This window comes from Caretta caretta, chromosome 3 (genome assembly GCF_965140235.1).
Source record: "Caretta caretta isolate rCarCar2 chromosome 3, rCarCar1.hap1, whole genome shotgun sequence".
Taxonomy (NCBI): Eukaryota; Metazoa; Chordata; order Testudines; family Cheloniidae; genus Caretta; species Caretta caretta.
In genome coordinates this window covers 36,192,218-36,217,853 of record NC_134208.1, presented here as the reverse complement: position 1 = coordinate 36,217,853, position 25,636 = coordinate 36,192,218, and the positions used below count along the sequence as shown (strand labels likewise).

At 38.8% G+C, this 25,636-nt stretch overlaps 1 protein-coding gene across 3 annotated transcripts in view; it reads left to right on the top strand.

Annotated features, from left to right (window-relative positions):
• The window catches only part of DCDC2C (doublecortin domain containing 2C), a 114,092-nt gene that overhangs the window by 16,556 nt on the left and 71,900 nt on the right, over window positions 1–25,636 (top strand). The window contains exons 3-6 of one of the 3 annotated variants that reach the window (XM_075126427.1): window positions 3,093–3,169; window positions 8,109–8,186; window positions 11,852–11,989; window positions 21,841–21,886. In XM_075126427.1, coding sequence (XP_074982528.1) covers window positions 3,093–3,169; window positions 8,109–8,186; window positions 11,852–11,989; window positions 21,841–21,886 — 339 coding nt within the window. Of the gene's footprint in view, window positions 1–3,092; window positions 3,170–8,054; window positions 8,187–11,851; window positions 11,990–21,840; window positions 21,887–25,636 lie in introns of all 3 variants that reach the window. The other 2 variants (XM_048845436.2, XM_048845435.2) reach the window with 2 other exon arrangements.

Here is a 25,636-nt window from a genome sequence, read left to right as displayed (position 1 = left end):
CATGGGTATTTTTAATAAAAATCATGGACAGGTCATAGGCAATAAACAAAAATTCATGGCCTGTGACCCGTCCATGACTTTTACTATAAATAGGCCTGATGGCCAACCCTTGCTCCAGTGGCGGAAGCTGACTGCCCCTCGGCCACCCACTGCTCCGAGGATCCCGGGGACCACTACTCTGGGTCCGCTCTGGGACTGCTGCTGCTCCGGGACCGCTGCTCCTGGGCCTCCCCAGGACCGCTGCTGCTCCATGGCCCCTGGGGCCAGCCGGATCGGGCCACTTGAGCAGCAGCTGGTGCAGCTGGCCCCAGGACTGCCTGAGCAGCTGGCCTCAAGCCGCTCCAGCAGTGGCCGGTGTGGCTGACCCCAGGGCTGCTCCAACAGTGGTGGACCCAGAGCTGCCCCAACAGCGGTTGGTGCAGCTGGCCCTGGGGCCGTCTCAGTAGCTAGCTCCGGGGCCAGCTGCTGGGGTGACCCTGGGGTCAGCTGCACCGGCCGCTGCACCTGTGGAAGTCACAGAGGTCCAGGAAATTCATGGCATCCGTGACCTCCGTGACAGACTCGCATCCTTAATTATAAATTAATGCAGAATTTGGCCACTGGTATCTCGGTTAATGTGTTTGTGTGCTAATCCTCATGTATCTCTCTTAATGTTTTCTTTGTGACTTTTAGCACTTTGTTTCCAGCCATTGTTCATGTGGGTAGCTTTCAAGGGGTTTGATGCACTTGCAGTTTTATGATCTGAGTATGTATTACTGGGTGCCCTGTTAGTGTTACTCCTTCTGTCTCCTTAGTTTGCTGTTACATGTTCTTAGGATCCCAAACTGGCTCTAGAATTCAAATTCAAGCAGTTGGGAGTCAATATGCAAATACTTACATGATGGTCTCTCTTTTTTTTTTTTTAAGTACTTGTGTAGGGGTGCTTTTTGAAAAATCAGGACAGCTTAGTATCCGTGTTCTGCTGTGATTACTATATTCTGAACTGTTGTGTGAGACCCTGTTTGAGTCTTAGTCCCAGTTTCTCACTTCTTGGAAAGGCTGCTGAGTCTCTCAGGGAAAGGAGTTTATTATGCCACTTGACAGTGATCCCTCTGGTTGATCAAACTGTGTCAGCAGTCTCTGAACAGAATCCTCTCCCGGAAGGATGCGGGATGGCGGTGACACTAAGCCTTGAGGATGGGAGAGGTAAAGCAATGAAAAACTTGGGGCTCTTCGAGCCTCCGACAGTTTCTCCAAAATGATGCTCTTCAGAATCTGACCATTGGATGGGACGGAGCTAAAGTATAATCTAAGTATGGCCCAAAAATGAAATGAATACTTTGCCTCAGTTTTCAGGGAGGATGATAATATGGAACATGTGCGTGAAGGCAGTATGGCTGAGGGAAGTTAGTGTCTAGAAATGGAAATTTCAGGTGGAAGAAAATCTTAAAGAGCTTGATGTACTCCAGTCAGGGGGATTGGATAATTTCCATCCCAGAATACTGAAAGAACTAGCACATAAGATTGCTGGTCTTGTAGCAAGGATTTTTAATAAATCTATCTATTTAGGGGTAGAACCATATAGCTAACATCATACCTGCATTTAAGAAAGGGGAAAAAATGTGATCCAGGCAATTACAGACCTGTTAGTCTGACCTCAGTAGTATACAAATTAGAACAAATTGAGAAGGAAATGATAATTAAATTAATGGAAATAAATGGTAAAGGGAATGTTGAGACATTATTGACATGAACTGTGACCGTATAGATCATTGTTGCAACCAAGGTCCTATAGTTGCACCAAATCTTGTATAAAGAAGGTCAAATAAGGTGTCTATGAAAAGGTTGTAATTTGCTGGTCATGATTATGCTGTCTGTATGTGTCTATTATTTTTGTATTTGAAGTTATGAATATTGGCTATGTACTTGTATCTCAATGTGTTCGATTCTAAGTAGCACTAGTGAAGCAGTTGGCCAGCTTATTGAGAAGGGACTCTTTAGATTAAGTACCCAATCAAGAAACACTTAACTGACAATGGACCTTGGGAGACTCCAAACACTTAACTGAGAATGGACCTTGGGAGACTCCAATCCACATATGAGGAATCTTCCTGGGAACGTTCAAGGTAGCATGTGAGCAATGGTTGCTCTACCTGTAAAGAACTGAGTCATGCATGGACATGTGATTTGCCCATGTGACTCCAAACTCCATCTTGCTGCTGTGCTGTGGATGTACTCCAGAGACAGATTTGAGCCTGCAGTTTATTCCATCACTGCTACAAGCCTGAACCAAGAACTTTGCGATTGCTGTATGCAATTGATTACTTTGACCAATTTTAACTCTCATCTATATTTCTTTCTTTTTATGAATAAACCTTTAGATTTTAGATTCTAAAGGATTTGCAACGGCGTGATTTGTGGGTAAGATCTGACTGGTATATTGACCTGGGTCTGGGGCTTGGGCCTTTGGGATCGGGAAAACCTTTTTTCTTTTACTGGGGTATTGATTTTCATAACCATTCATCCCCATAAGGCGCGGTGCTAGTGGTGATATCGGGAAACTGGAGATGAGACTCGGAAGGGGAGGAGGGCATGGCTCTGAGTTGGCACCAATAATTCTTTCTCTCAGTTGCTTTGCTGGCTGGTTCTTGCTCATATACTTAGGGTCTAACTGCTTGCCATATGTTGGATCTGGACAGAATCTTCCCCCAGGTCAGATTGGCCATGATCTTGGGATTTTCTTCACCTTCCTCTGCAGTATGTAGGTGTGGGCTGGGTATATCTCACTTAATCATTTCCCTGCCATTGTGGAGGCCTTGATCACTGGTGCACATTGGTCCCTCATGTTCACTGCCTGTGGACATAATAGTGTAGTCTCCTATAGTCTATAATACTGTGGTCTAATTTTGGTTGTTGGGTTTAGTGGTGTTGTAGCCTTTGAGTTACAGGAGGGCAGACTAGATGATCTGGTGGTCTCTTCTGGCCTTAAACTCTATGGCTCTATGACTCTATAACATTTGAACCTGGGTCTGCCATGTATATAACTGAGCAGCACTTTTAAGATTAAAATGTTTTAAACATCCCGCATAATGTGTGTTTTATTTTTCTTGCAGATTAAACCAGTAGTTCATAGTAAAATACGTGTGCCTTCCAGGTGGCAACTGATCTATAATAAGCCACGTAATATCAAGTAAGTATGTTGTGAATCAAAACTCTAGATTTGGTTTTAAATATTCTGCAAAACTCCAAATGTCTAGTTCAGTGGAAAGATTATGTTTATAATGAAGCCCAGGTACAACAAACGTAATTTGGAAGGGCCAAATTCAGTCTTGATTTACACACTGTGTAGCTCCTATTAATTTAAATGTAATTTGTATCATGTGTGAGCCAGAGCAGAATTTGGGTCCCTCTATCATTGTGGAGGGATGGAGGGAGGGGCGAGAAAGAGGGCACCACATTCCTTATAATTATATTGATTTTTTTTTTTTGCAGCAAACTATTTTTTGGAAAAAAAATTACATATTCTAGGGAGTTATGTGATGTAGCTTTTTTGTGTCACAGATAATATTGTAAAAGGACACTTAGGATGAAAGTCATATTTAAAAAAATCTGTATTAGAATCACTAAAATAGATTTTTAAAACAGTGAAGTGCCATGAATGGAGGGATCAGAAATGAGCAGATTCTCATAGGGGTATAGAAGGAGGGAGTTCCAAAGGGATGGTCACACTTGATATTGATCTGTGGTGAAATATACTGCCCTCCATATGTTGTTAATAAGGAAGCGTGTTGTATGGCTGCACTACCTCCACTAAAAGTGTGATGTTCTGCGGGCAGTGGAAGCAGTGCAGTTCTGTTGCACAAGAAGTGGGGAAGGAATAACTGGATGTGGAGGAGAAGAGCCAAAAATGCGTTGTGCCTTAACATATGATGCCACTTTAAGTTCCATTTGAGAGAACTACAGTGGTAATACTCATAGGTTACTTAAAGCGATGAGCATTCCAAGAAGAGCCCTTTTAAAAGTTTATGTATTTTATTTACGTATTTTTTCAACTTTTAAAATGCCCATTGTTCCCACTGGATGCATGTACAAATATTTAAATTACAAGAAGTGACAGAATCCAAAAGACAATAATAAGATTATCTGAATCCCACCAATTAATCATTAAGCCTCTATCATCACCCTCTGCCAACAATTTATCTTTCCTAGTTGAAGCTTGGGAAAAATAAATGAGGTTGCACTAGGACCTAAAGTTAACAGATTTGGGCTCTGGCAAATGTAGAATTCATTTTACACCTCCATTTGAGGATTCTACTCTAAGAATGCCCTGCCTTCCATACTCCATGCAATTAAATAAAGAGATTTTTAGCCCAGGAGTTTTGTATAATCTCATCTGTTATGGTATCATGTGGGGAAAGAGGTGGTTTCAGATGTAATCATGATCCAATCCATTCAAGGCTTTTGAGGTCAAAACCAATAACTTTTAAATTGCACCCAGAAGTAAATAGGAAGCCAGTGCAGTTTTCAGAATCCAGAGGTATTGTGCTTCTGGTGATAAATGTAACTAACAAGCTAGTGCTGAAATATTTAATCTTCCATAGCCTTAAAGCAGTTCAAACTAATTTCAGCATCAAACCCAAAAAGAGTTGAGATTAAAAAATGTAGACTAAAGAGTATTTATGATATCACGTATGATTTGAATTGCTACTTCAAAGAAAGGAAGAGGGTGTTTATTTATATACATAACTCTCAAACATTGGATGTTTTCCATGAGTACATTAATATAACTGAACTTAGAGATAAAAAAGACCCATTAGGTCATCTAGTTCATTCCCATGACAGTCATGGCTTGCTCCCTACAATATGTTTTCTAGTGCTTTGTCTAATCTAGTTTTAAATTATTAAATTAAATTGAAATTGGACCCTCCAAATCATCGTTCGGGATTATTCTATGGTTTTATATTTCTCACCAACAGGCACTTTTCCCCTTGTGTGGGCTGTTTTGTTCTTAATTTTATTCTGTAAAAATTATATCCATTAACATAGTTCAGAAAATAATGGTATTTAAAATGTACCATAGCAACACTTTTTTGGTAAATCTAATTCACTGTTTTAATGTATGATCTCTGTGTTTTATATTAATTTACTGAAAATTCCACTAGATGGCCCCAAATATCTTCCAAACCCAGCCTTTCTCATTTTAAAATATTGTTTTAAAGTGGCATCCGGACACACATATCTGCTCTTGACTGCAATTTGACATACTGTATTATTCATCCCAGGAATTATGATTATTATTTTTTATACTTTTTAAGAGTAGAGTTCATGAGAAGCATTGGCCATACAACAATATTAACCTATATAGGGAGTTGTACTATGGCACAATGTGTAACTTCAATGTGTATTTACAAAATATAGTGCACAGATGCTCTTGGAGAAAAAGGCATAATGAGGAAAATTAAAAGTCAAAGGGATGGGTGGAAGCCCCAGTGCATAGGGTATTTAAAGCTGAACTGAATAAAACACTTATACATTCATAATAGGCAATTAATTAATTATTACAGTGTTCAAACATATGCTAGGTGCCCTGAATTACACGTAACTAGTACCTGGTCCCTGTTTCAAGTGACCTATAATCTAAGTTCCCATGTGATGTAATAAAACAGTGTTGGGATGGAGAAGGAGAAACATGAAGGTAGAGTCTCACAGGTATTGCAGCAGCTTTTCAGCACTTGGGCATCATAAAGTGGTTGAACTCCCGCTATAGCTGGCCAGTGGAGAATTCTTCTTGCGTAGCAAAATTCTCTGGCATAAAGCTAGCAGAGCTGGCTCCTTTTCCAGCCCTCCCCTCTTGCCCCAATGTAGCATTCTCCAAAATGCTACATTCATTCTGCACAGATGCAAGGTCAATTATGGAACTTACAGCAAAGGTGGGAGTTAGAACAGGCTCTCAACTACTATATACTGGTGTAGGATCTGGAAGCTGTAACTAGTGGAGACTCTCTAAGCTGATGGGAGAGCTCTCCCATTGACTTAATTACGCTACCTCTGCAAGAGGTGATAGCTATGTTCTCCCACTGACCTAGCGCTATCTACACCGGCACTAACTTTGGTGTAATTTATGTCGCTCAGGGGTGTGGATTATTCACTCTCCTGAGTGACGTAAATTATACTGAAGTAAGTGGTAGTGTAGACAAGAGTTGAAAGGGAACAAAATAAGGGAAGAGAAAAAGGGGAAGGGAAACATGGTTTTAGTAGGACTAACATTTATGGAGTCGGTATTACTCACTGTGAGTGAGAGTCGCAGCATATGACCCTGAACATTCAGTTGCTACATACAGGCCATATACTATCTGTGATCTCTGTGCAAACCTCCCACTTACAATGTGGGAGATCTGCTCTTGCGTAAATCTGTTTTTACATAGTAAACAGCCGAAGTGTATATTCCAGTCCACCAACTATACCTACGAATGTAGCTCAGCCCTCCACACAGGAGGAGTTTGACAGCCCTGCTTTAGGGCTTTTGTGTAGGCTGCAGTCACCTGATGCCAATTCTTGTGTACACCACATGGTTGTAAAGCATGGTTCAGCCTCATGCAGTTTTGGCATTTTGGATGTGCCATACTATGCTAAGCAGAACCAGATACGTAGCACGGTTTGGTGCTTCAATGTAGGCAGGTCCACAAAAAATGTAGTCAGTTTTGGATTGTTGCACTAATCATTTTTGTTAATGGGATAAAATCTCATTAGAATGTTAGTGGCATCATGAAGAGTAATAAGGAAATAAAACATATTCAAACGTTGTTCAAATCACCATCTGTGCTTTATAGAGACAAGACGGTCGGGTTGAACTAATAGACTAGTTTTAGTCTTTTTAATTTAGCTGGTTTGAAGAAGAGAGGTGCTTTCTCTCCACTCCCTGGGTTAGCCAAGCTGCGCTCCCCCATAGCTGGTCCTCTTCCTTGGTGAGAAGGTCAAAGCTTCTCCTGTTTCAATCTACTTTGGCCTGCAAGATCCCTCACCCTTTCTAGGGAGAGAAACCCTATTATCTCCTTGAAATTGCTCCCTATGTAATCAGCACAAGTGTGTGGGGGTGGGATAGCAGAAGCTGCTTGTTCTTCTGAGAGAAAAGAACACCTATGCCTCAAAAAAGTCTGGGTGGAGTGTGTGGCGGTAAGGAGAAATATCAATGTACAACTATGTGGCTATGCAGGGGGAGAGCTCATTTCACACTGTATATGGGTTACCTTGACTGCCCCCTCCTCCTCCATCAAAGGAGCACATCCTCTGTCATTCCTCAGAGTTTCTGTCCATTTTGTGGGCTAGGGATGCTGCTTTTCTGCATGTGAAGAAGCACAAGTACTCCTTCCCCTCTACAGCAAAATGTTCTAGGGCCACTGGAGTTACTGGAAGCTGCACCAAGAGCCTGAACATTCTCTGCAGTCAGCCAGTGCTTACTCTTGGCCCTGCCCCCTGCTGCTGATATAAAATGCCACCTTCCCAGCAGAGAGTGAGGCTGCTTTTGTGGAGGGGGCCTATAAGGCTGATGGCCCAAATAGCAACATTATTTTTAAAGAGACCAACACTGCTCTATTCTTTACTGTGACTCCTTCTAAGAAGTGAGGGGTCAGCCAAAAAGTGATTCCAGCTACTCTTAAAGGTTGAGTAGGAACAGCTTTCTAATATGGGCACCAGTGAAGAAATCAATTGATTCTATTATCTCTTTTAAAGGATTGTACATTATTTCCTCTGGGAATTGTGAGGACATCTTTGGACAATATGGAGAGAAAGTAATTGAATTTTCAAGGGCTATATTCTTCTTGGCTTCTCCAAGTGGACATATTTCACTGACTCTCCCATCATGTCAGACAGAAACATATTAAAGGATACAATTCTTTCTTTTTATGGATGAGTTTTATGAAATGGACTAAGATTTAAAATGTATTGTTGAAATCTTCATGGCTACACTACTAACGATCCAGATTACATAAAGTTGTCAACTGATATTTTTAGTTTTTCTTTTGTCTATGTCTTTCACTACTGAAGAAATATGGCTTTTTTTTGTCTTTTGGCAGTGTTTTCACAAATGGAGATATGCTTAAACCACCTGTAAAATTTATCATACCCAGGTTTACTTTGAAAAGCTGGAATTGCGTCCTTGCACTAATAAATGAAAAAATCTTTCTTCGCTGCGGTGGTGTTCATAGGTAAGATTACAACTGGTAATTTAATACAAAAGTCCTGAGTCTTGCAATTTAGGGTTCTTTTTGTATTCATATGCTACACCAGTTATTAATGACAATCTAATATTTTGATTGGTTGTGTATGAAAGAAAACGGAATATGAAGGGCAGGACTTTTCCAGGTTTCTGAGAATTTGTGTTTCCTATTGCATTTAGTTTAGTACCTTTTTATATATTTTCATTTAATAAATGTTCATAGCAGTTGTTTTGGTTCATCAGGACACCATTGTATGTATCTTTGCTTTAAAAACCTGGTGTTTTGTATTTAGTACAGACATTAATGGAGAAGATCACAAGAGTAACATAAAAGACACCTTTTCTACCCTTGAAAAAGAACAATCTTTATGGAAGGGCTGGGGTCAGGAAGATAAAATGGACTAGTGTTAACATAATGGTGAAGATAAGATTAACCAATGCTTTAATTGTGAAATAGTGCGTCAAATTTATAACTGGCGTAACTTCAGCTGACTTCCTGTTTGGCTAAGGTGGTTGTTTTATTAGTGACTATTTTTTTTTCGTAGTGATCAGTGTGTGTTATGTGGTTTCAAAACAGAAAAGAAGGCATGAAAGGAGGCAGAAAAGAAGACAAATCATGCCCTGAGGAGCTTGCAGTATATAGACAGACGAATGAGGGCAAAAGGAAGGGGTTCAACATATATGCCCAATTTAGATTTTTTTGGGTTCAAAGCTCTTGGATGCCTTTCAAATTAATGGGAAGTTTATTTTCTTTTCTGCTCACAGATCCTCTCCTTAGAATTTAAATAAAATGCGCACACCATGGGCAGACTTCTGTCCCTTCCTCAGCTTAGTAGTTTAGAGACAATCCATACTGTTCAAAGCACCCACTTAGGAAACAGCTTTAAACTGTGAAACCATTTTTGTGATTACACCAGAAAGTATATTATATCCTCCTCACATATGGTAATTAAAAAATGGCTCAACCATTCTTTCTCAGATTTTCCAGGAAAATGTCCCATTAGGTTAAGCGTGTAAAGTTTTGGCACTCTAAGCAGTTTCATTCAGTGCCTCCTGGTGTCAAGCATGGTATTGCAGAGTCTTTGCCCCTAGCGCCCTCTGTTGATCTTTTGGTTCTGCAGCAGCCTGTTTCTGTTCACACCTACCTCTCTGGCTAGGTCATGTCTAGTCCGGACCCCCTTCAGGGGTAACAAAAATAAAAAACACGTTCACATAAACAAAAGGTTAGACTCACAGACTTTAAGGCCAGAAGGGACCATCATAATCATAGTCATTGCAGGCCACGGCATCTTACCCACACTCTTCTGTAATAGGCTCGTAACTTCTGGTTGAGTTACTGAAGTCCTCAAATCTTAGTTTAAAGACTTCAAGCTACAGATAATCCATCATTCACTCTGGTTCAAACCAGCAAGTGACCCCATGCTCCATGCTGCAGAGGATGAGGAAACCCCCCCAGGATCTCTGCAAATCTGACCTGGGGGAAAACTCCTTCCTTGTCCCAAATACGGTGATTAGCTAGACTCTGAGCATGTGGGTGAGAACCATTAGCCAGACACCTGGAAAATAATTCTCTTGGTAAGTATCCATCTCATTTCTTATCTCTGACTGCTGGAGATATTTGCTAATAGAAGTTGCATATGCCATTATAGGCAGTCTCATCATACCATCCCCTCATAAACCTATCAAGCTCAGTCTTAAAACAAGTGAGGCTTTTTGTCCCCATTACTCCCCTTAGGGGGCTGTTCCAGAACTTCATTTCTCTGATGGTTAGAAACGTTTGTCTAATTTCAAGGCTAAACGTATTGATGGCCAGTTTATATCCATTTGTTCTTGTGCCAACATTGCCCCTTAACTTAAAAACTCCTCTCCCTCACTGGTGTTTGTCCCTCTGATGTATTTATAGAAAGCAATCATATTTCCCCTCATCTTTCATTTTGATTAGGCCAAACAAGCCAACCTCCATTCCTTGGTATATACACTTTGGAATTCAGTGGTCTTCCATTCTAATGATATGTTCATACCAAGAAAGCTGCTGAAACTGAACCAGCGCTGATGGAGGTGGTTGCTGGGTTTGGCTTCAAATATCCTAAATTTCTGATCTTGTTCTGCCACTTGATGTGAAGCAGCTGACAAGAACTGAAAATGTCAATCCAGTGTTCTTCAGCCTTCCTCAGTTCCCATGTTTCACTGCAATGCTGATTTGCAACTTCATAGGAACCTTAATGTCACAACGATCCCACAAGGTTGCTGAAGGTCCAAAACATGTCACCAGCTGCTGCTACTATAAGTGTCTATATCTTTTGAACATCCTCCAGCACTATCTATGGTGCTTGCAAATATATAAAATATGTCATTATTATTTAATAAATATTTAATTTGCTTTCTAAGGCTTTGCAATAAAATGTTAAATTGTCCTCCCGTATTAAAATAGTAACTTAATTTATGTGTATTGTTAGGATATAGCTATTCAGGCCTGTCTGTAAAGGCCTATACTCTAAGAATTTAGGTGTATTCTTATCACTTGGCTAGTTATAGAGGTATAAAAGGAAGAATCAAAATCACTGTCTGCCGGTGTAAGGTCAGGCTAAGGCCTTTGGCTAAGCAACAGAGGCAGCCATAAGCTGGGAAGCGACCGGTCACATCCTCACATTCCAAACTAGTCACATTGAAAGAAGGTGCTATTGGGCTGTTAGGAATACAATCCTGTCCTGATAATGCCTATCGCCTCCAGAGAAAGGGAAGTGCCTAGAAGATGTAAAAGGAAATTTAGTTTGATAGCATCCTGTCTGGCAAGAACTCACTTATCAATAGCTGGGATGTGAAATCCTCACTTCTGTATTGTTTTGTCATTATAGTTCCCACTTTGCTATTGTTTGTCTGTATAATCTCTGTCTGGTTCTGTGATTGTTTCTGTCTGCTGTATAATTAATTTTGCTGGGTGTAAACTAATTAAGGTGGTGGGATTTAATTGGTTACATAATCATGTTACAATATGTTAGGATTGGTTAGTTAAATTTCAGGAAAATGATTCGCAAAAAGAAAAGGAGTACTTGTGGCACCTTAGAGACTAACCAATTTAATTGGTTAGTCTCTAAGGTGCCACAAGTACTCCTTTTCTTTTTGCGAATACAGACTAACACGGCTGTTACTCTGAAACAGGAAAATGATTGGTAAGGTATAGCTAAGCAGAACTCAAGTTTTACTACATAGTCTGCAGTCAATCAGGAAGTGAGTGTGTGTGTGGTGGGGGAAATGGGAACAGGGAATGGGGGTGGGGAAATTGGAATCATTTTTAGCTAAACGGGGAAATGGGAACAGGGACACAGGTAAGGCTCTGTGGTGTCAGAGCTGGGAAGGGGAACACTAAGGAAGGAAACTGAAATCATGCTTGCTGAAAGTTCACCCCAGTAAACATGGAATTGTTTGCGCCTTTGGACTTTGGGTATTGTTGCTCTCTGTTCATGCGAGAAGGACCAGGGAAGTAAGTGGGTGAAGGAATAAGCCCCCTAACATGTATAATTCCTCTGTTCTCCTGAATCACAGCTGGGTGGAGCATTGAAAAAACCCTGAAACTTGCACTGCAAGTCTGAGTATTGCATTATACTCTATTCATTGTTACTTCCTAATCTTTATTTCTATTTCTTTTGCTTAAAGCCTCTACACATTGGATGGTCATGCTGTACATGACTCAGATGGCTTAGAAGATGATCATTATTATGTTGCAGTGGGCAAAGAAAAGTTTAAATCTTTGCCATACTGGCGTTCTTCCAGAGTTTCACCAGAAGTTCAGCGGTAAGCTCTTTCTTTCAACATCCATTTTTTCATGTTCTACATATCTTCCTACCGTATTTTCCACTGCATGCATCCAATGAAGTGGATTTTAGCTCACGAAAGCGTATGCCCAAATACATGTTAGTCTCTAAGGTGCCACAAGTACTCCTTGTTCTTTTTGCTGATACAGACTAACACAGCTACCACTCTGAAACCTCTTTTGTAATGTAATCTTAATTTGGAGGGCTTGATCATACAAGATGCTGAGGACTCTGACAGTGAACCAGCAAAGAACTTAAGCATGCGCTTAATTTTAAGCACACGAGTTGTCCCATAGGATTTCAGAGTTTGACTAGTTCAGAGTCAGAGTGCTCAGTGGGATTAAAGTCCATAGTTATAGTTTCTGACAGATAGATTTTGGATTTTCTGGATTCAATGCATTGTCTCATATTTCTTAGTTTGACTGTATCAATACATTCATTTAACTGAAACAACGAGGAGTCCGGTGGCACCTTAAAGACTAACAGATTTATTTGGGCATAAGCTTTCGTGAGTAAAAAACCCACTTCTTCCATGCATCTGAAGAAGTGGGGTTTTTTACTCACGAAAGCTTATGCCCAAATAAATCTGTTAGTCTTTAAGGTGCCACCGGACGCCTCGTTGTTTTTGTGGATACAGACTAACACGGCTACCCCTCTGATACTTGGATTCATTTCACTGAAGTGTTTCAGTCTTTGTTGTTTTTTTTTAAATATTGAAGGCAAATGGTGACCTAACCTTGCTAATGTTCTTAGTGACTGCTGTCATTGCTAGTTTGTAGATTATCTAACGTATAATAGTAAAGGCAGGGCAAGTGCCGTCTTTGGGAAACTGAGACGTGTTTCTGCATAACCAGCCTTATACAGCTTCACCATTAAAATATCTGCCATTTCTATACTGGCATATATTGGCATTCATTTCTGCAACAAATGTTTGCCAAAGAGTTATAGTATGTGATGCTTTTAAAACACCCTTTCATAGTGCACATTGTTGTTGTGAAGTTTTCTCTGAATTTCTTAATTCTGTGTATTTTAAATCACAGCCTTACCACTGCATTTTCTCTCTCTCTCTCACTCTCAGTCACACACACACACACACATTCATTGCATTTTCTTATTATTTAAACATAATTATCATTCATATCTAAAATGTATTTTCAATTACTTTTACAGGGTTATATTGCTGGAGCTTTTACTTTTTTTAAAATAAAAGCTAAAAGTGTAATTTTATTGAATTCAATTATTAAATTGGTTTCTTTCTTGGAATGTCTGTGAACTGCTTTCTAGACTGTAGAAAATGTCAGTTAAAGGGCACCGACAAAGGTATTGCTGAACAGTGACTAGTTTTCATGCCTATCAGGAATTGCTGAGTTAAGCAGTTTTTGTAAAGTGTCTCTATGGGATGTGTGTTGACTGCTCTGAACTGATTGCTGTACTGAAAATACGGTTGAAGTATCAGGCAATATTTGTGGGTTTTCTAGTAATCTTTGCTAAAGCTATTTTTCTGTCAAGTTTTTTAATGGTCATTATTATCAAGAGAAGAAAAATATCCATCATTTTCTCTCGTATAGTGGAACTGGATGGATGGTTCAGACTGTTCAGCTTATTCATATGGCTTCTGCTTTTTTGTTTTTGTTGTCCTTCCAACTTCATTTTTATTTTTATATTTCACAAAAATACTACAAGCATTAATTTGCAATGACCAATCAGCCGAATGCATGGAATCTCACTTTTTTCCATAAATTGCCTGTTGTATATAAAGTGCTTCATATCAGTTTGATATTAGAAAATTCATATTTTTAGTGGGTTTATTCTTATCAAGCTTTCTTTTATTAGTTTTTGAACTAATGTCATGAATGGTAGAACCTAGACCCAGTAGGATTAGAGTTGATGTTGATCTACACATATCTTTTGGCAGTTTTATCATTTGGAAATATACAAGGGCCTAATAAATTTTATACAGTATAATGCAAAATTACAGCTCTAAACACTAGCTTCCCCAAAAACCCTAATGGTGAAATTCAGCCCTGGTGGAGATAGACAGCTCAAGGTTCTCCACACTGCAGAATTCATCTTGGGGAGCACTCGCCCAGAACGGTCTCCATGCTGGTCAGATGTGGTAGATTCTCTTTGTAGCGATGGTCACAGTCTATAAAAGTGTATTTGGTTGATTGGTCACTGAAATATAAATTATGTGGTGGATTTCTGCATTTTGAGTCTGTCAACTTGTATCTTTCAGACCTTAAATTGGATATACAAGAGAAATTTCAGCTTCCATTTCAGTCTATTGCTTTTGCTTTTTTGGGAATTGTTGGAGACTCCATTAAGTCAGCAGCCTTCCTCCTGTTTCTGGGAAGTTGCTTATCCAGCATTCAGATTTCTTTCAAATGACTGTGTTGTATTAGAATGTTAGAGCTCATAACAGCATTAATCCTAATAGATTTGGCCTGTATACAGTATGCGCACACTTCCTTAGTTTATGCCCACATCGTTTTTCTTCTTCCAGGAGAAATTGCTTGATCAAGACTATTCATCTTTTTCCAACTGTAGTGAAATCAGTTAAGTGGTGGGTTCAGCTAATTAAAGACATGGTAGGATTCCACTATATTAACATTTCTCTGTGGTGATTGGCAGTTCCAATACTACTAATCATTTGCTTGGTAACTTAGAAGGCCCAATTTACTTTTTATCTAACTTTATTGCCAGTGCTCTGATACGGGGTGATAAACACAGTAAAAAAACTTTGATCATCTCATCATTCATAAACGGTTATAGATGAAATGTAAATGATAGGTGATCTGGCATCTGCTGTTCTGGAAATTCTAGTGGCAATCTCTGAATCCTTCCACCTGTTTATATAAATATTGTATTTGAGTTATCATCGTCTCAATCTGTGAATCCAGCTCATCTTTAATTGAACTGTAAGAAGTCTTTATAGAAAGTGATCAGTGTTTTGGATTTCACCTGAAACTGAATTGGCAAACAGCACAGAATATGGAGCACAGAGATACCATGGCTATCAGAACGGGGGCCGGAATATACTCCTCTAGCTAAGGCTGCTGGGTGATTTTGAAGAGTAGTAAATAGGAGGTTAGCATAGAGATCATAGATAATTGTAGCAAGGATTGCATCTGTGATGAAAGGATGCAATCCTTTGTCCAGTTGAAGAAGAAATAACCAGTTTCTAGTCACCCACTGTTATCAGGAGCAGAAATTACACCACTAAAATCCTGAGATTGCAAATCACTTCGAAAATTTGTAGGCAGAGGCCCTCATTTGCAGGTATTGCAGTAACCTCTGCCAACTCCACTTCTCTCTGCCAAAAAACCCCTTATCCCATCTGAACTGACTCTAGTTTCACCAAGGTTCTTATCTCAGCCAGATACTGAGAACACAGGGAAACAGTTATGTTCAGGGCTGATATAACTCAGCTGTAAGTATCCTTTACATCAGCATATCTGTAACACTGTAAACCATAATGCCTTGCAGTCTTCCCCAGTTTCTTTAAATATACATTGAGTAAAAGGGGTCACAACAAGATTTTCAAACTGTGTGAGACTTCACAAGTGATAACACTCAGGGAAGACCTGCCCAACACAGACCTCTGGGCTTTTCCAAAAGGAATGTGTAATCACTTTAATAGCTCTGTCCACTCATTCCCAAATGTGAGTTCTCTTGAAGCTAAGAAATTCCTTATCCATAAAGCCTCTTCTCTTAAGCATATACTTGCTTAGATGGGTGGTATCTGGTAGATTGCTTCTTGTTTCTTTATGTGTATTGGATTTCATTGACATGTCTGGGTTGAAGACTAATCCATCAAAACTCACCTAGGATTGCTTGCAATTGATCTTGTAACGATTGAAGTTCTCCCTGTGAATCATAGGTCAGGCACTTTCTAAAAGGCCTTACATATTTATGTACCAGTTTGGCTTCTGTGCATGATTTGAATCTAATTTAGACTTGAACAAGTGAGAAGATCCTCCCTCTGAGCCTATTAATGATTGTCACTTGCGTTTCATATTCTTTATTTGGGGCAATTACATTAGATAGATGGGGAAGCGAGCTTCAAGCCCTTATAGGCCTTTTTGTTTTTTTCTGAAGGACAAAGTAGGTAGTAAAAGCCCATACAAAGACTGTTAAAGTCAATGGGAGTCTTTTTTTTTATATGAACCAATTTTTCCCTCTTCTAGTGTTCGTTCCCCAAGCTAAGCTGTTTATCATAAGATTGGTGTCAAATGAGCTCTTTGTTGCTACACTTACGATTTGAGGGACTTTTACAAATCCCCTCATCTCCTTTTGACTTATATTGGGTTAAAGCTGAGGGAAACTCATTTTCAAGCTACACTTGTCAGAGTGGATAGTTGAATGTACTTCCATTTGCCTTGATTTAGCTCAGGTGCCCATTCTTAAAGGTCAGTGAACTTATTTTACTGGAATGCCTCTTGTGCAGTCTGTATTGTCAGGTACCTATAGCTGAGTTCCATGTGGTAGAGTTCTTACCACACACTTATTCAGTATATTGACTTGATATATTTCCTGAATAGATACTTTTTTAGAAGACTTATTCTTTATTCTTTGTTTAATAAAGAACAGTTTCTTCTGATAGCTTTGACCCTTCCTGGGGGTACCCAGAGCTGTGAGGCACCTCGCTACAAACCTGTGCCTGCCAGGGGTCAGCTTCCCAACTCCACTGGCTACGGGCAACACAAGCACACCCCAAAAGGTCTGTGCATGCCAAAATGTCTCTTTGCAGGTTAGCAATAGGCACACTCCAACCTCTAAGCATCTCCCTGGAATATCCAGCCCCTGATCCATTGGATATTCACAGTATTTACAGATTTGCTGCTCCCAAAGAATCAATATACCCCAACTTATCAGTTCCACCTTAGATCACCACTCTTCTTAACAGACAGCACTTAGATATGGTTATAATGAAAACAAATATAAGTTTATTTAACAAATGATAGAGATTCTGGTATTAGCAAATAGAAGTATTGGAAACAAATGGTTACATATAAAATACAATCATGACATACATTCTAGACCCTAGACTTATTTACATTGCAGAACAATGCTCACCCAAAGTCCTAGCAGAATTTTACAGCCAGGCTGGGCTGTGATCCCACTTTCATGAAGCAAACACACACTTTCAGTTTGTTTCCTGGGTGAAGGATAAAATCTTGTTCCCTCTCCTTTTTTGAAATTTAGTTACAGGCTATTGTCTCTTACCCCAGTAGGTCCCCTTTTCAGAAACTTAGCTTGGGGTTCCTTTGTTTCTGTAAATTCTCAGGTCTGCACCTGGTTCATATAGGAAACATAGCCTGTCTCCATGGATGTTTTTTGTTCTACATGGTGATTAAGTTAGCTCTGAGGTTCACCTCGCCTCAGGTCACAAGCTTTGCTTCAACCGTTTTGGAACCTAATATTTTACATTTTATATATCTCTTGAACTATTTCCTATACAAACTTCTTGCAACAATTGTGACCAGTGGGCTTCTAGCTTTTGGTAGAGACCTCAGATGCCACACTTTAGTGAACTAATATACTTATATTTAACCCTGTAAAACTGTATGCACCCTACTGTGCCCTCTGTCAGTTGGCACCAGGAGGTCCTTGGGTCATAACAGTATTTGTGGCTCTTTAACAAATTGTTTGCATAGATATTCTGTTTGCGATGTGTGAACCCTTGGTGCATAATCCTGGACCTTTTTGGAAAGCATTGGATGTGCACCCTACTTATGCAGGTAGCATAAATCTATGGAAGCATGCAATCTTTCCCACCCTCCCACAATTTAACTTGGTAAGTAACCGTTCTTTTTCTTCAACAATTCCCACTATAATTGATTAAAAAACAATCCCCAGACCCAAAGGAGGTGGGGTCTGAGGAGCCTTACTTGGATAGATTGCAAGAGTGCTATCCCAGGCTGAACATCTTAGCCTCAAGGGTAGTCCAAGGAGTAATGAAGGTGTGAGCCTTTTATATCTCAACAAAGGGGGCATTAGTGGTTTTTGACTTGTGAAATCTCTTCTAAATGCATGTTTGCTGAACTGTGGGAGAGACCTGATTATTTTAAAGTGAAGAGATAGTACAGATTGAAGAAAATGGAAGACTGGTGACGATGAGATCCTTTTTGTTTTGCTTAAATGAAGAACCTCTTGCATTTCACAGAGCAGAAGATTTTCTGGACTCTCTCAGAGCCATCACAGTCCAAGTTGCTTAGCCAGTTGGCATCTTTGTTCTCAGACTTGGGCACCTTGGATTGAGGTGTAGAATCTGATCCTATTCCTGGGATAAAAGTTCTGGCAGGCTGGGGAGAGGCACTGAAGTTTATGCTGCCTGGACCAGCAGGTTGAACCACCAAAATTGATAGGCCCATTCTAGACCTATGAGTAGTAGCATCTGTATTCTATCTTGTCTGATCTTCATCAGCATTTTGGGATGCGAGAAATAAAAGGGAACACACTGAAAAAACATCTGGTCCAAGAGGGATGCATCTATTGGAGACCCAGGATTATGCACTTGATATTGTGCTGTTTGGCAACCAGGTCTTCTGAAGTGTTCTCCAGACTGGGAACAGAATGTTGATGAATGACACTTTCAGAATTACTCTTACTGTGCACTGTATTTCCAGCTGAGATTTTCCATTAGGATTTTTACTTTTACTGGAAGACAGAGACCTGTGTCTGTGATATGGTGATGAACATGAATTCCAAAATATCATGGTTTTACCACATTGATGTCTTGATAAGGGCAGTTTTGCAATTTATGCAGAGAGCCATACACTTTTGCAAAATGGTTGTACATATACATTTTGCAAAATGTGCTGTTCATTTTTGCATAATATTGTGATTGCCTTCACATTTACTGGAATCAAATCTGGTCTTTGTAGGTTGCTTAGTATCTGTCTTGGTTGTATTCTCCATCACTGGTTGTAATCTCCATCACTGGAGATTTTAAACAGCAGGTTAGACAAACACTTGTCAGGAATGGTCTAGATAATACTTATTCCTGCCATGAGTGCAGGGGGCTGGACTACATGACCTCTCAAGGTCTCTTCCAGTCCTATGATTCTGTGATTCTATTTTTAATTAGATGTGATCAGTTCTTTCACTGCTTGCTAGCATTTTCATTTGTAAGGCGTAGTTTTTGCTAATTCTGCAAATATCCTTTTGTTTGCAAAGTCAAATCAATTTCTCTCAATAACCTAGCAACTAATGTAGTCTCTAATTAGTGCATCTGTTAATTGTTCAAATTCATATGGAGTGATGTGCTCAGTGAAAAGTATATGTATTTGTTTCATCTTGGTATCTCTTAATATATCTCCAGAAACAATTTATGGTGCCACAGTAATATCCTGTGGCGCTATGGCATAATGAATGTCTCCCTGAAGCCTTTCAAAGAACTATGTGGAAAATATAAGCACTAATACAATGAACACAAATACCTGCAATATAAATACTGGACCTCCGAAACATCCTTATTTTTTTATATTTGAATAACTGCAGATTATATTATAATTTAAATAGTTTGTAGTTTTGTTAAAAACTTTGATTTAAAAATATTTTTGTAAAAGTATTTTTGCAAATAGTATGTAGATAATCTCTATATTTTTAAAATTTGCTTTGCCGTTAGGTTTTAATGAATTTTGACATTTTATATTTCTGAGTATTGTTAAAACTGTCTGCCTCAGGTACTTCAAGTACCTGAAGAAGAACTATGTGTAACCTCAAAAGCTTCTCTCTCACCAACAGAAATTGGTCCAGTAAAATATTTACCTCACTCACCTTGTCTCTCAAGTACTTAAAGCAGTCTTTTTTGGAACTTGTTAAATCTGCTGTCCAGTTCAAAAGACTCTATGAAGAGAATTCACATTATTATTGTGCATTGATAGGGACTGGATGATTCAGGGGGATTTGCACAGAGATACAGAACCTTTCACCTGTAGGTAATCAGTTCAATCTAGATCAGTAGTGACTAAAAGTTGTCACCATTTCAAGGTCTTTTGAGGGACCTAAGTAAAGAGAGTTAAAGTTCTAACTGTAGTTGCTAGTGGCCACGTGCATACTTCACAATAATCCCAAATGCACAAACAGAAATCCATTTCAGCCTTGGAAATTGAATGCTTTCACCCTCAAGTCAGCGTTTGAAGCATATTGAGGAATATTGTGCCATCAGTTTTTGGGCAGAATTCTTCTTCACTGGTTTCTGTGGGGATCTCTGCTCAAATAATTATGGCAAGGTATGGCCCATGAGCAGGCAGCTGTATGGGATTTTTCACTGCTGCTTATGATTCTGTGGCTTGACTGACTTTATAGTCATCAGCTACACTACAAGTTGTGATGACATGGACTCAGGGCTGCCAGTGAAGATTAAAATTCACTATGTTCTATGCTAAAAACCACATGATGCTATAACTTACAAAATGAGACCTTGATTTTGGAAACAGATGAACTGGTGCAGAGCCTCATTCCTGCACTGAGTCCTAATAAAGTCAGAAAATATTAACCAAAGGGGTTCTGTGTGGGACTAAGAGTCAGCACTGACTGATCCTGTTTGCAGGATCAGGGTCTAAATAAGACATCTTCTGTTGCATTAGTATTCAGGTTCATGTCCTAACCACTAGTGGAAGACATGATCACAAACACGTGAGTAGGTCTGAAAGTCCAGCCAAGAGAGGTCAGTGGTGCACATAAAAGCTATCCCATTTCAGTATGTTACAAACTATGCCGTAAACAGGTTCTTGGATCCCAGCAAAAAGTTGTCATTATCTGAAAGTTGCCAATAAGTGAAAGGGCTCCCCATTTTCAAATGGATGTATACAGTACATACCAGTATACATGTACAATGATATACTATAGTCGTATTTTTGTATTGTATTTTTGTTTGATACAATGTTAAAAATAAACAGGAAACATGAAAAAGCCATACATACAAAATTGTTTCCTTTAACATTGCAATTTTTCTCTGTGTAGCTTCTGAAGTAAGATGGTAGGTTAAGCAAATGAAGTAAAACAGTCAGACTGTATTCTCCCTCCCTGCCAACTGTTTATGTGGCAGGCACAGGTAAATTAAAAAAGGAAATTTTGGTATACTTACAGTCAATGCTTCAGGTGTGTCACACAAAGTAAAATGTCACACAGTTTTAAGCCACAATTTGTCCAGTGTCATCACTGTTCTTTAGAATCCACAAAACAACAAATTTTAAAGACACCACACTTCTCAGCTATTCACACTAGCTTAGTCTGGGATTCACATGGGGCCTCTAGAGCCTGAGCTTTACTGGTGAGACAGTCGATAAGTTTGAAGTTGTGACACAAAGCCGAAAGTGCACAACTGTGCAGTGTGTTATGAATGTTGGCTAAAGCATGTACAGCAGTAATGTGTGTGCACTGTAGGTCCGGGAGGTCCGGGAGACACACAAACAGTCATGTACTACCTCACATTTGGAGCCAGCAGATTCATTACAAGTGGAACCTGTTCTAAGTTGTCGATAAGTGACATGAGAGTTGCTCATATATGAATTCTGTTAATACTAAAGTCAGTGAGATGTGGTCGGTTCTTGGGAAAATGTTGCTAATAACTGAAAGTTGTCTTTATCAAGATTGCAAATAACTAGCATTAACTGTATGATCTTTTACAATGTGTTATACACTTCCCATGTTGTATCTTTTCAATAAATGGAAATAGGAGTTCAGTTTTTAGGGCTGTCATAAGTAGTGCATTCATTTAAAATATGTTTAAAATAGCAAGAAATGGATCGGCATGGATAGTATTCTTTTTTAGTTTAAAATTGACAAATACTCATATTAGGGTAACTATATTTTTTTTTATAGCAGATATGGTGAGTCTCCAAAAAGGCCCAGAAAGAAAAAGGCAAGAGTAAGTGAAAAAATAAAATTAATATTTTTTATACTTTACTTTAGTTTCTTTTGTACAATCAACACTGTAGAAGTAATAAAATATTTCAGTGTTAACAGTTTGATAAAAATAACTCATTACATAATGGGAAATCTGCTTTAATTTATATTTCAGCTCAAATGGTCTTAATTTTAGGCTTTTGCCACATCAAGTAGATAAAATGCAAACAAACATTAAAAACATATTGATACATTTTAAAACTGGGTAATCTTTAAAAAAATTTCATTCTAATCCAATTGAAGAAAATTGTTACTAAATCCCTATTTTTGCTGCCCTCCCCATCTTGGCTTTACTTGTTTATGTAAATCCCAGTGGAAGATTCAGTAGTTTCATTATTTAAATTTAGAGAAATTAGATATTTTATGAGAAGAGTCTTCATGCTATGGAATAGGGTTAAAAAACCCCCCAAATGAACCAAAAATTGTATTGCTTCCTTTATCCAGGGCACTGTCAATTGTCTGTTTAGATTGTGAGCACTTAAGAGCAGTGACCATTTCTACTTAGGAACTAGATTGTTTATCATTTTGTTTATCATTTTTACATTGCAGATATTTGTAATAAAAATAATATAAAGTGAATCCTGTACACTTTATATTCTGTGTTGTAATTGAAATCAATATATTTGAAAATGTAGAAAAACATCCAAAATATTTATGATAAATTTCATTTGGTATTCTATTATTGTTTAACAGTATGATTAAAACTGCGATTAATCATGATTAAATTTTTTGAGTTAATCGCATGAGTTAACTGTGATTAATCAACAGCCCCAGTATAATTATTTTTTTGTACATTGGATTGTTGCTGTGACTTTAAGCTACAGAAAAGAATTGGGAATTATCTTTTTGGAAAGCAAGATTATGCTGAATTATGAAGAGCTCATATAGAACTAAAATGACAGAAGAAGATGGATGTGGATAGGGTGGAGAAGGGATTAATGGATTGATTTACCTGTGGCAGTAAAGCATGGGAAGATATGCTTTCTGGTTGTGAAAATATCTAGTAGATGTTAAACTCCAGAGCAGAAGAATCTATGGACTATGAATAAGGTAAATCCCACTGGACACTTGATGCAAACAACCTAATGTTTTTCTATCAACTTTTTATTAAATTTTTAATTTAATTTAATAGCTCACCTTAAGTGATCACTCTCGTTACAGTGTGTATGGTAACACCTATTGTTTCATGTTCTCTATGTATATAAATCTCCCCACTGTATTTTCCACTGAATGCATCCAATGAAGTGAGCTGTAGCTCATGAAAGTTTATGCTCAAATAAATTTGTTAATTTCTGAGATGCCACAAGTACTCCTTTTCTTTTTGCAAATACAGACTAACACGGCTGCTACTCTGAAAACAGAAAAAAACATAAACTATATATAAACTCGTCATAATGCGTAAACTTCTCGTAATATATTAATCATGTGCTACCTTATTTTAGCTATACTTGAAACATTTAATTATATATAATATGAATGGTTACAAATAATTTGATTTATATTTTATTACTCAGTTAACAAACAACTGAAAGTTGTTTATAAAAATCCAGCAAGCTATAGGGAATTTATTAAAATAAGATAAAAATAGAAGCAATATTCAGAGAAGGGGGATAAAGACAGGGAGGGAAGGAAGTTGGTTGAGAGAGAAGGGGAAGAAAAAGAAGAGGCCCGTGAATTTGAGAGTCATTCAAATACTCCCAGATGAGCATCCCATATCTGAGAGTTTTTCTAGGGTATTTCTGTTGTGGAATACAATTCTTTTCATAGTGGCCAAGTTTATGATATCTATGCTCCAGTCTTCGTTTCCGTTTTTGTAGTACTAGTCTTTTAGAAGTTTGGTGCTCCGCTGAGCCAAAGTTTTTTCAGATGTATTCAGCTTCCAATTAACATCCATTAGGTTTAAGATGACCTGTTTAGCTTGTAACACAATTTTATTTGATAGGAAAAAATTAACTCTGCATTGTGCCAAAAGCATTGGTAAAGTAGCATTCCCAGAGCATATGGGTTAAGTTAGCGTCTGCTGTCAGTTTCAGAATGGAGAGAGGTAAATAATGGTGTCCCCCAGGGGTCTGTTCTGGGACCAGTCCTATTCAACATATTCATAAATGATCTGGAAAAAGGGGTAAACAGTGAGGTGGCAAAATTTGCAGATGATAACTATCTTTAGTAATTTTGTAAGACCCAGGCAGACTGCAAAGAGCTACAGAAGGATCTCTCAAAACTGGGTGACTGAGCAACAAAATGGCAGATGAAATTTCATGTTGATAAATGCAAAGTAATGCGCATTGGAAAGCATAATCCCAACTATACATATAAAATGATGGGGTCTAAATTGGAAAGCATAATCCCAACTATACATATAAAATGATGGGGTCTAAATTAGCTGTTACCAGTCAATGGAGTCATTGTGGATAGTTCTCTGAAAACATCCACTCAATGTGCAGCGGCAGTCAAAAAAGCAAACAGAATGCTGGGAATAATTAAGAAAGGGATAGATAATAGGACAGAAAATATTATGTTGCCTCTATATAAATCCATGGTATGCCCACATCTTGAATACTGTGTGCAGATGTGGTCACCCCATCTCAAAAAAGAGATATTGGAATTGGAAAAGGTTCAGAAAAGGGCAACAAAAATGATTAGGGTTATGGAACTCCTTGCTGGAGGACGTTGTGAAGGCCAAGAGCATAACAGGGTTCAAAAAATAACTAGATACATTCATGGAGGATAGGTCTATCAATGGCTATTAGCCAACCTGGGCAGGGATGGTGTCCCTAGCCTCTGTTTGCCAGAAGCTGGGAATGAGTGACAGGGGACAGGTTACTTGATGATTACCTGTTCTGTTCATTCCCTCTGGGGCACCTGGCACTGGCCACTGTTGGTAGACAAAAAGAAAAGGAGTACTTGTGGCACCTTAGAGACTACCACAAGTACTCCTTTTCTTTTTGCGAATACAGACTAACACGGCTGTTCCTCTGAAACCTGTTGGTAGACAGGATACTGGGTTAGATGGACCTTTGATCTGACCCAGTAGGACCGTTCTTATGTCCTTATGAATCACAGTGCCTACATTTATCTGATGTAGTGGCACGTGGTTTGAACAGTTTGAGAGGGGTCCAATGCATTTCTAATATGATTTTCTGCTGGATTAATCTTAAAAGGAGGTCTAAGAAACAGGTCAGAGCACTGGTTAAAATTTGTTTCCATTGTTTAACAGAGCTGGAATAATTTGTCTAGTTCCTCCTCCCATTTCTTATTTAGGGAATCAGTGTTTAATTAAAATTTCTTGGCCAAGTGTGCATGTACTGTTGCCATAGGTTTTGGCAATCTGAGTAATATTTGGAGAAATGGGTAGGGGGTAGTGCAGGTATTGGGGCCAAACAGATGGGAGATGGCATGTTTAAATTGGATATATTGCCACTTCTTCTTAGTCTGTAGACTGAAACTTTCTCTTAGTATTGTAAAAGGGAAAAAGGTATAATTTTCAATAAATTGACTGACGGTCAAAATCCCTTTTCTAATCCAATCTGGCCCGATGATGGGGTTGCCAGCTCTAGAGTTTTGAGTTACTGCAGCTAGATGCTTTGGTATGTAGAAGAGGGTGGTTTTTAGATTTAGTAGACTTGGTATGCCATGTATTTCTGGCTGCCACAATAGTTGGTAATTGTTCTTTAGGGAATCAATAGTAATCCAAGTGCAGCGCATTGGAAAG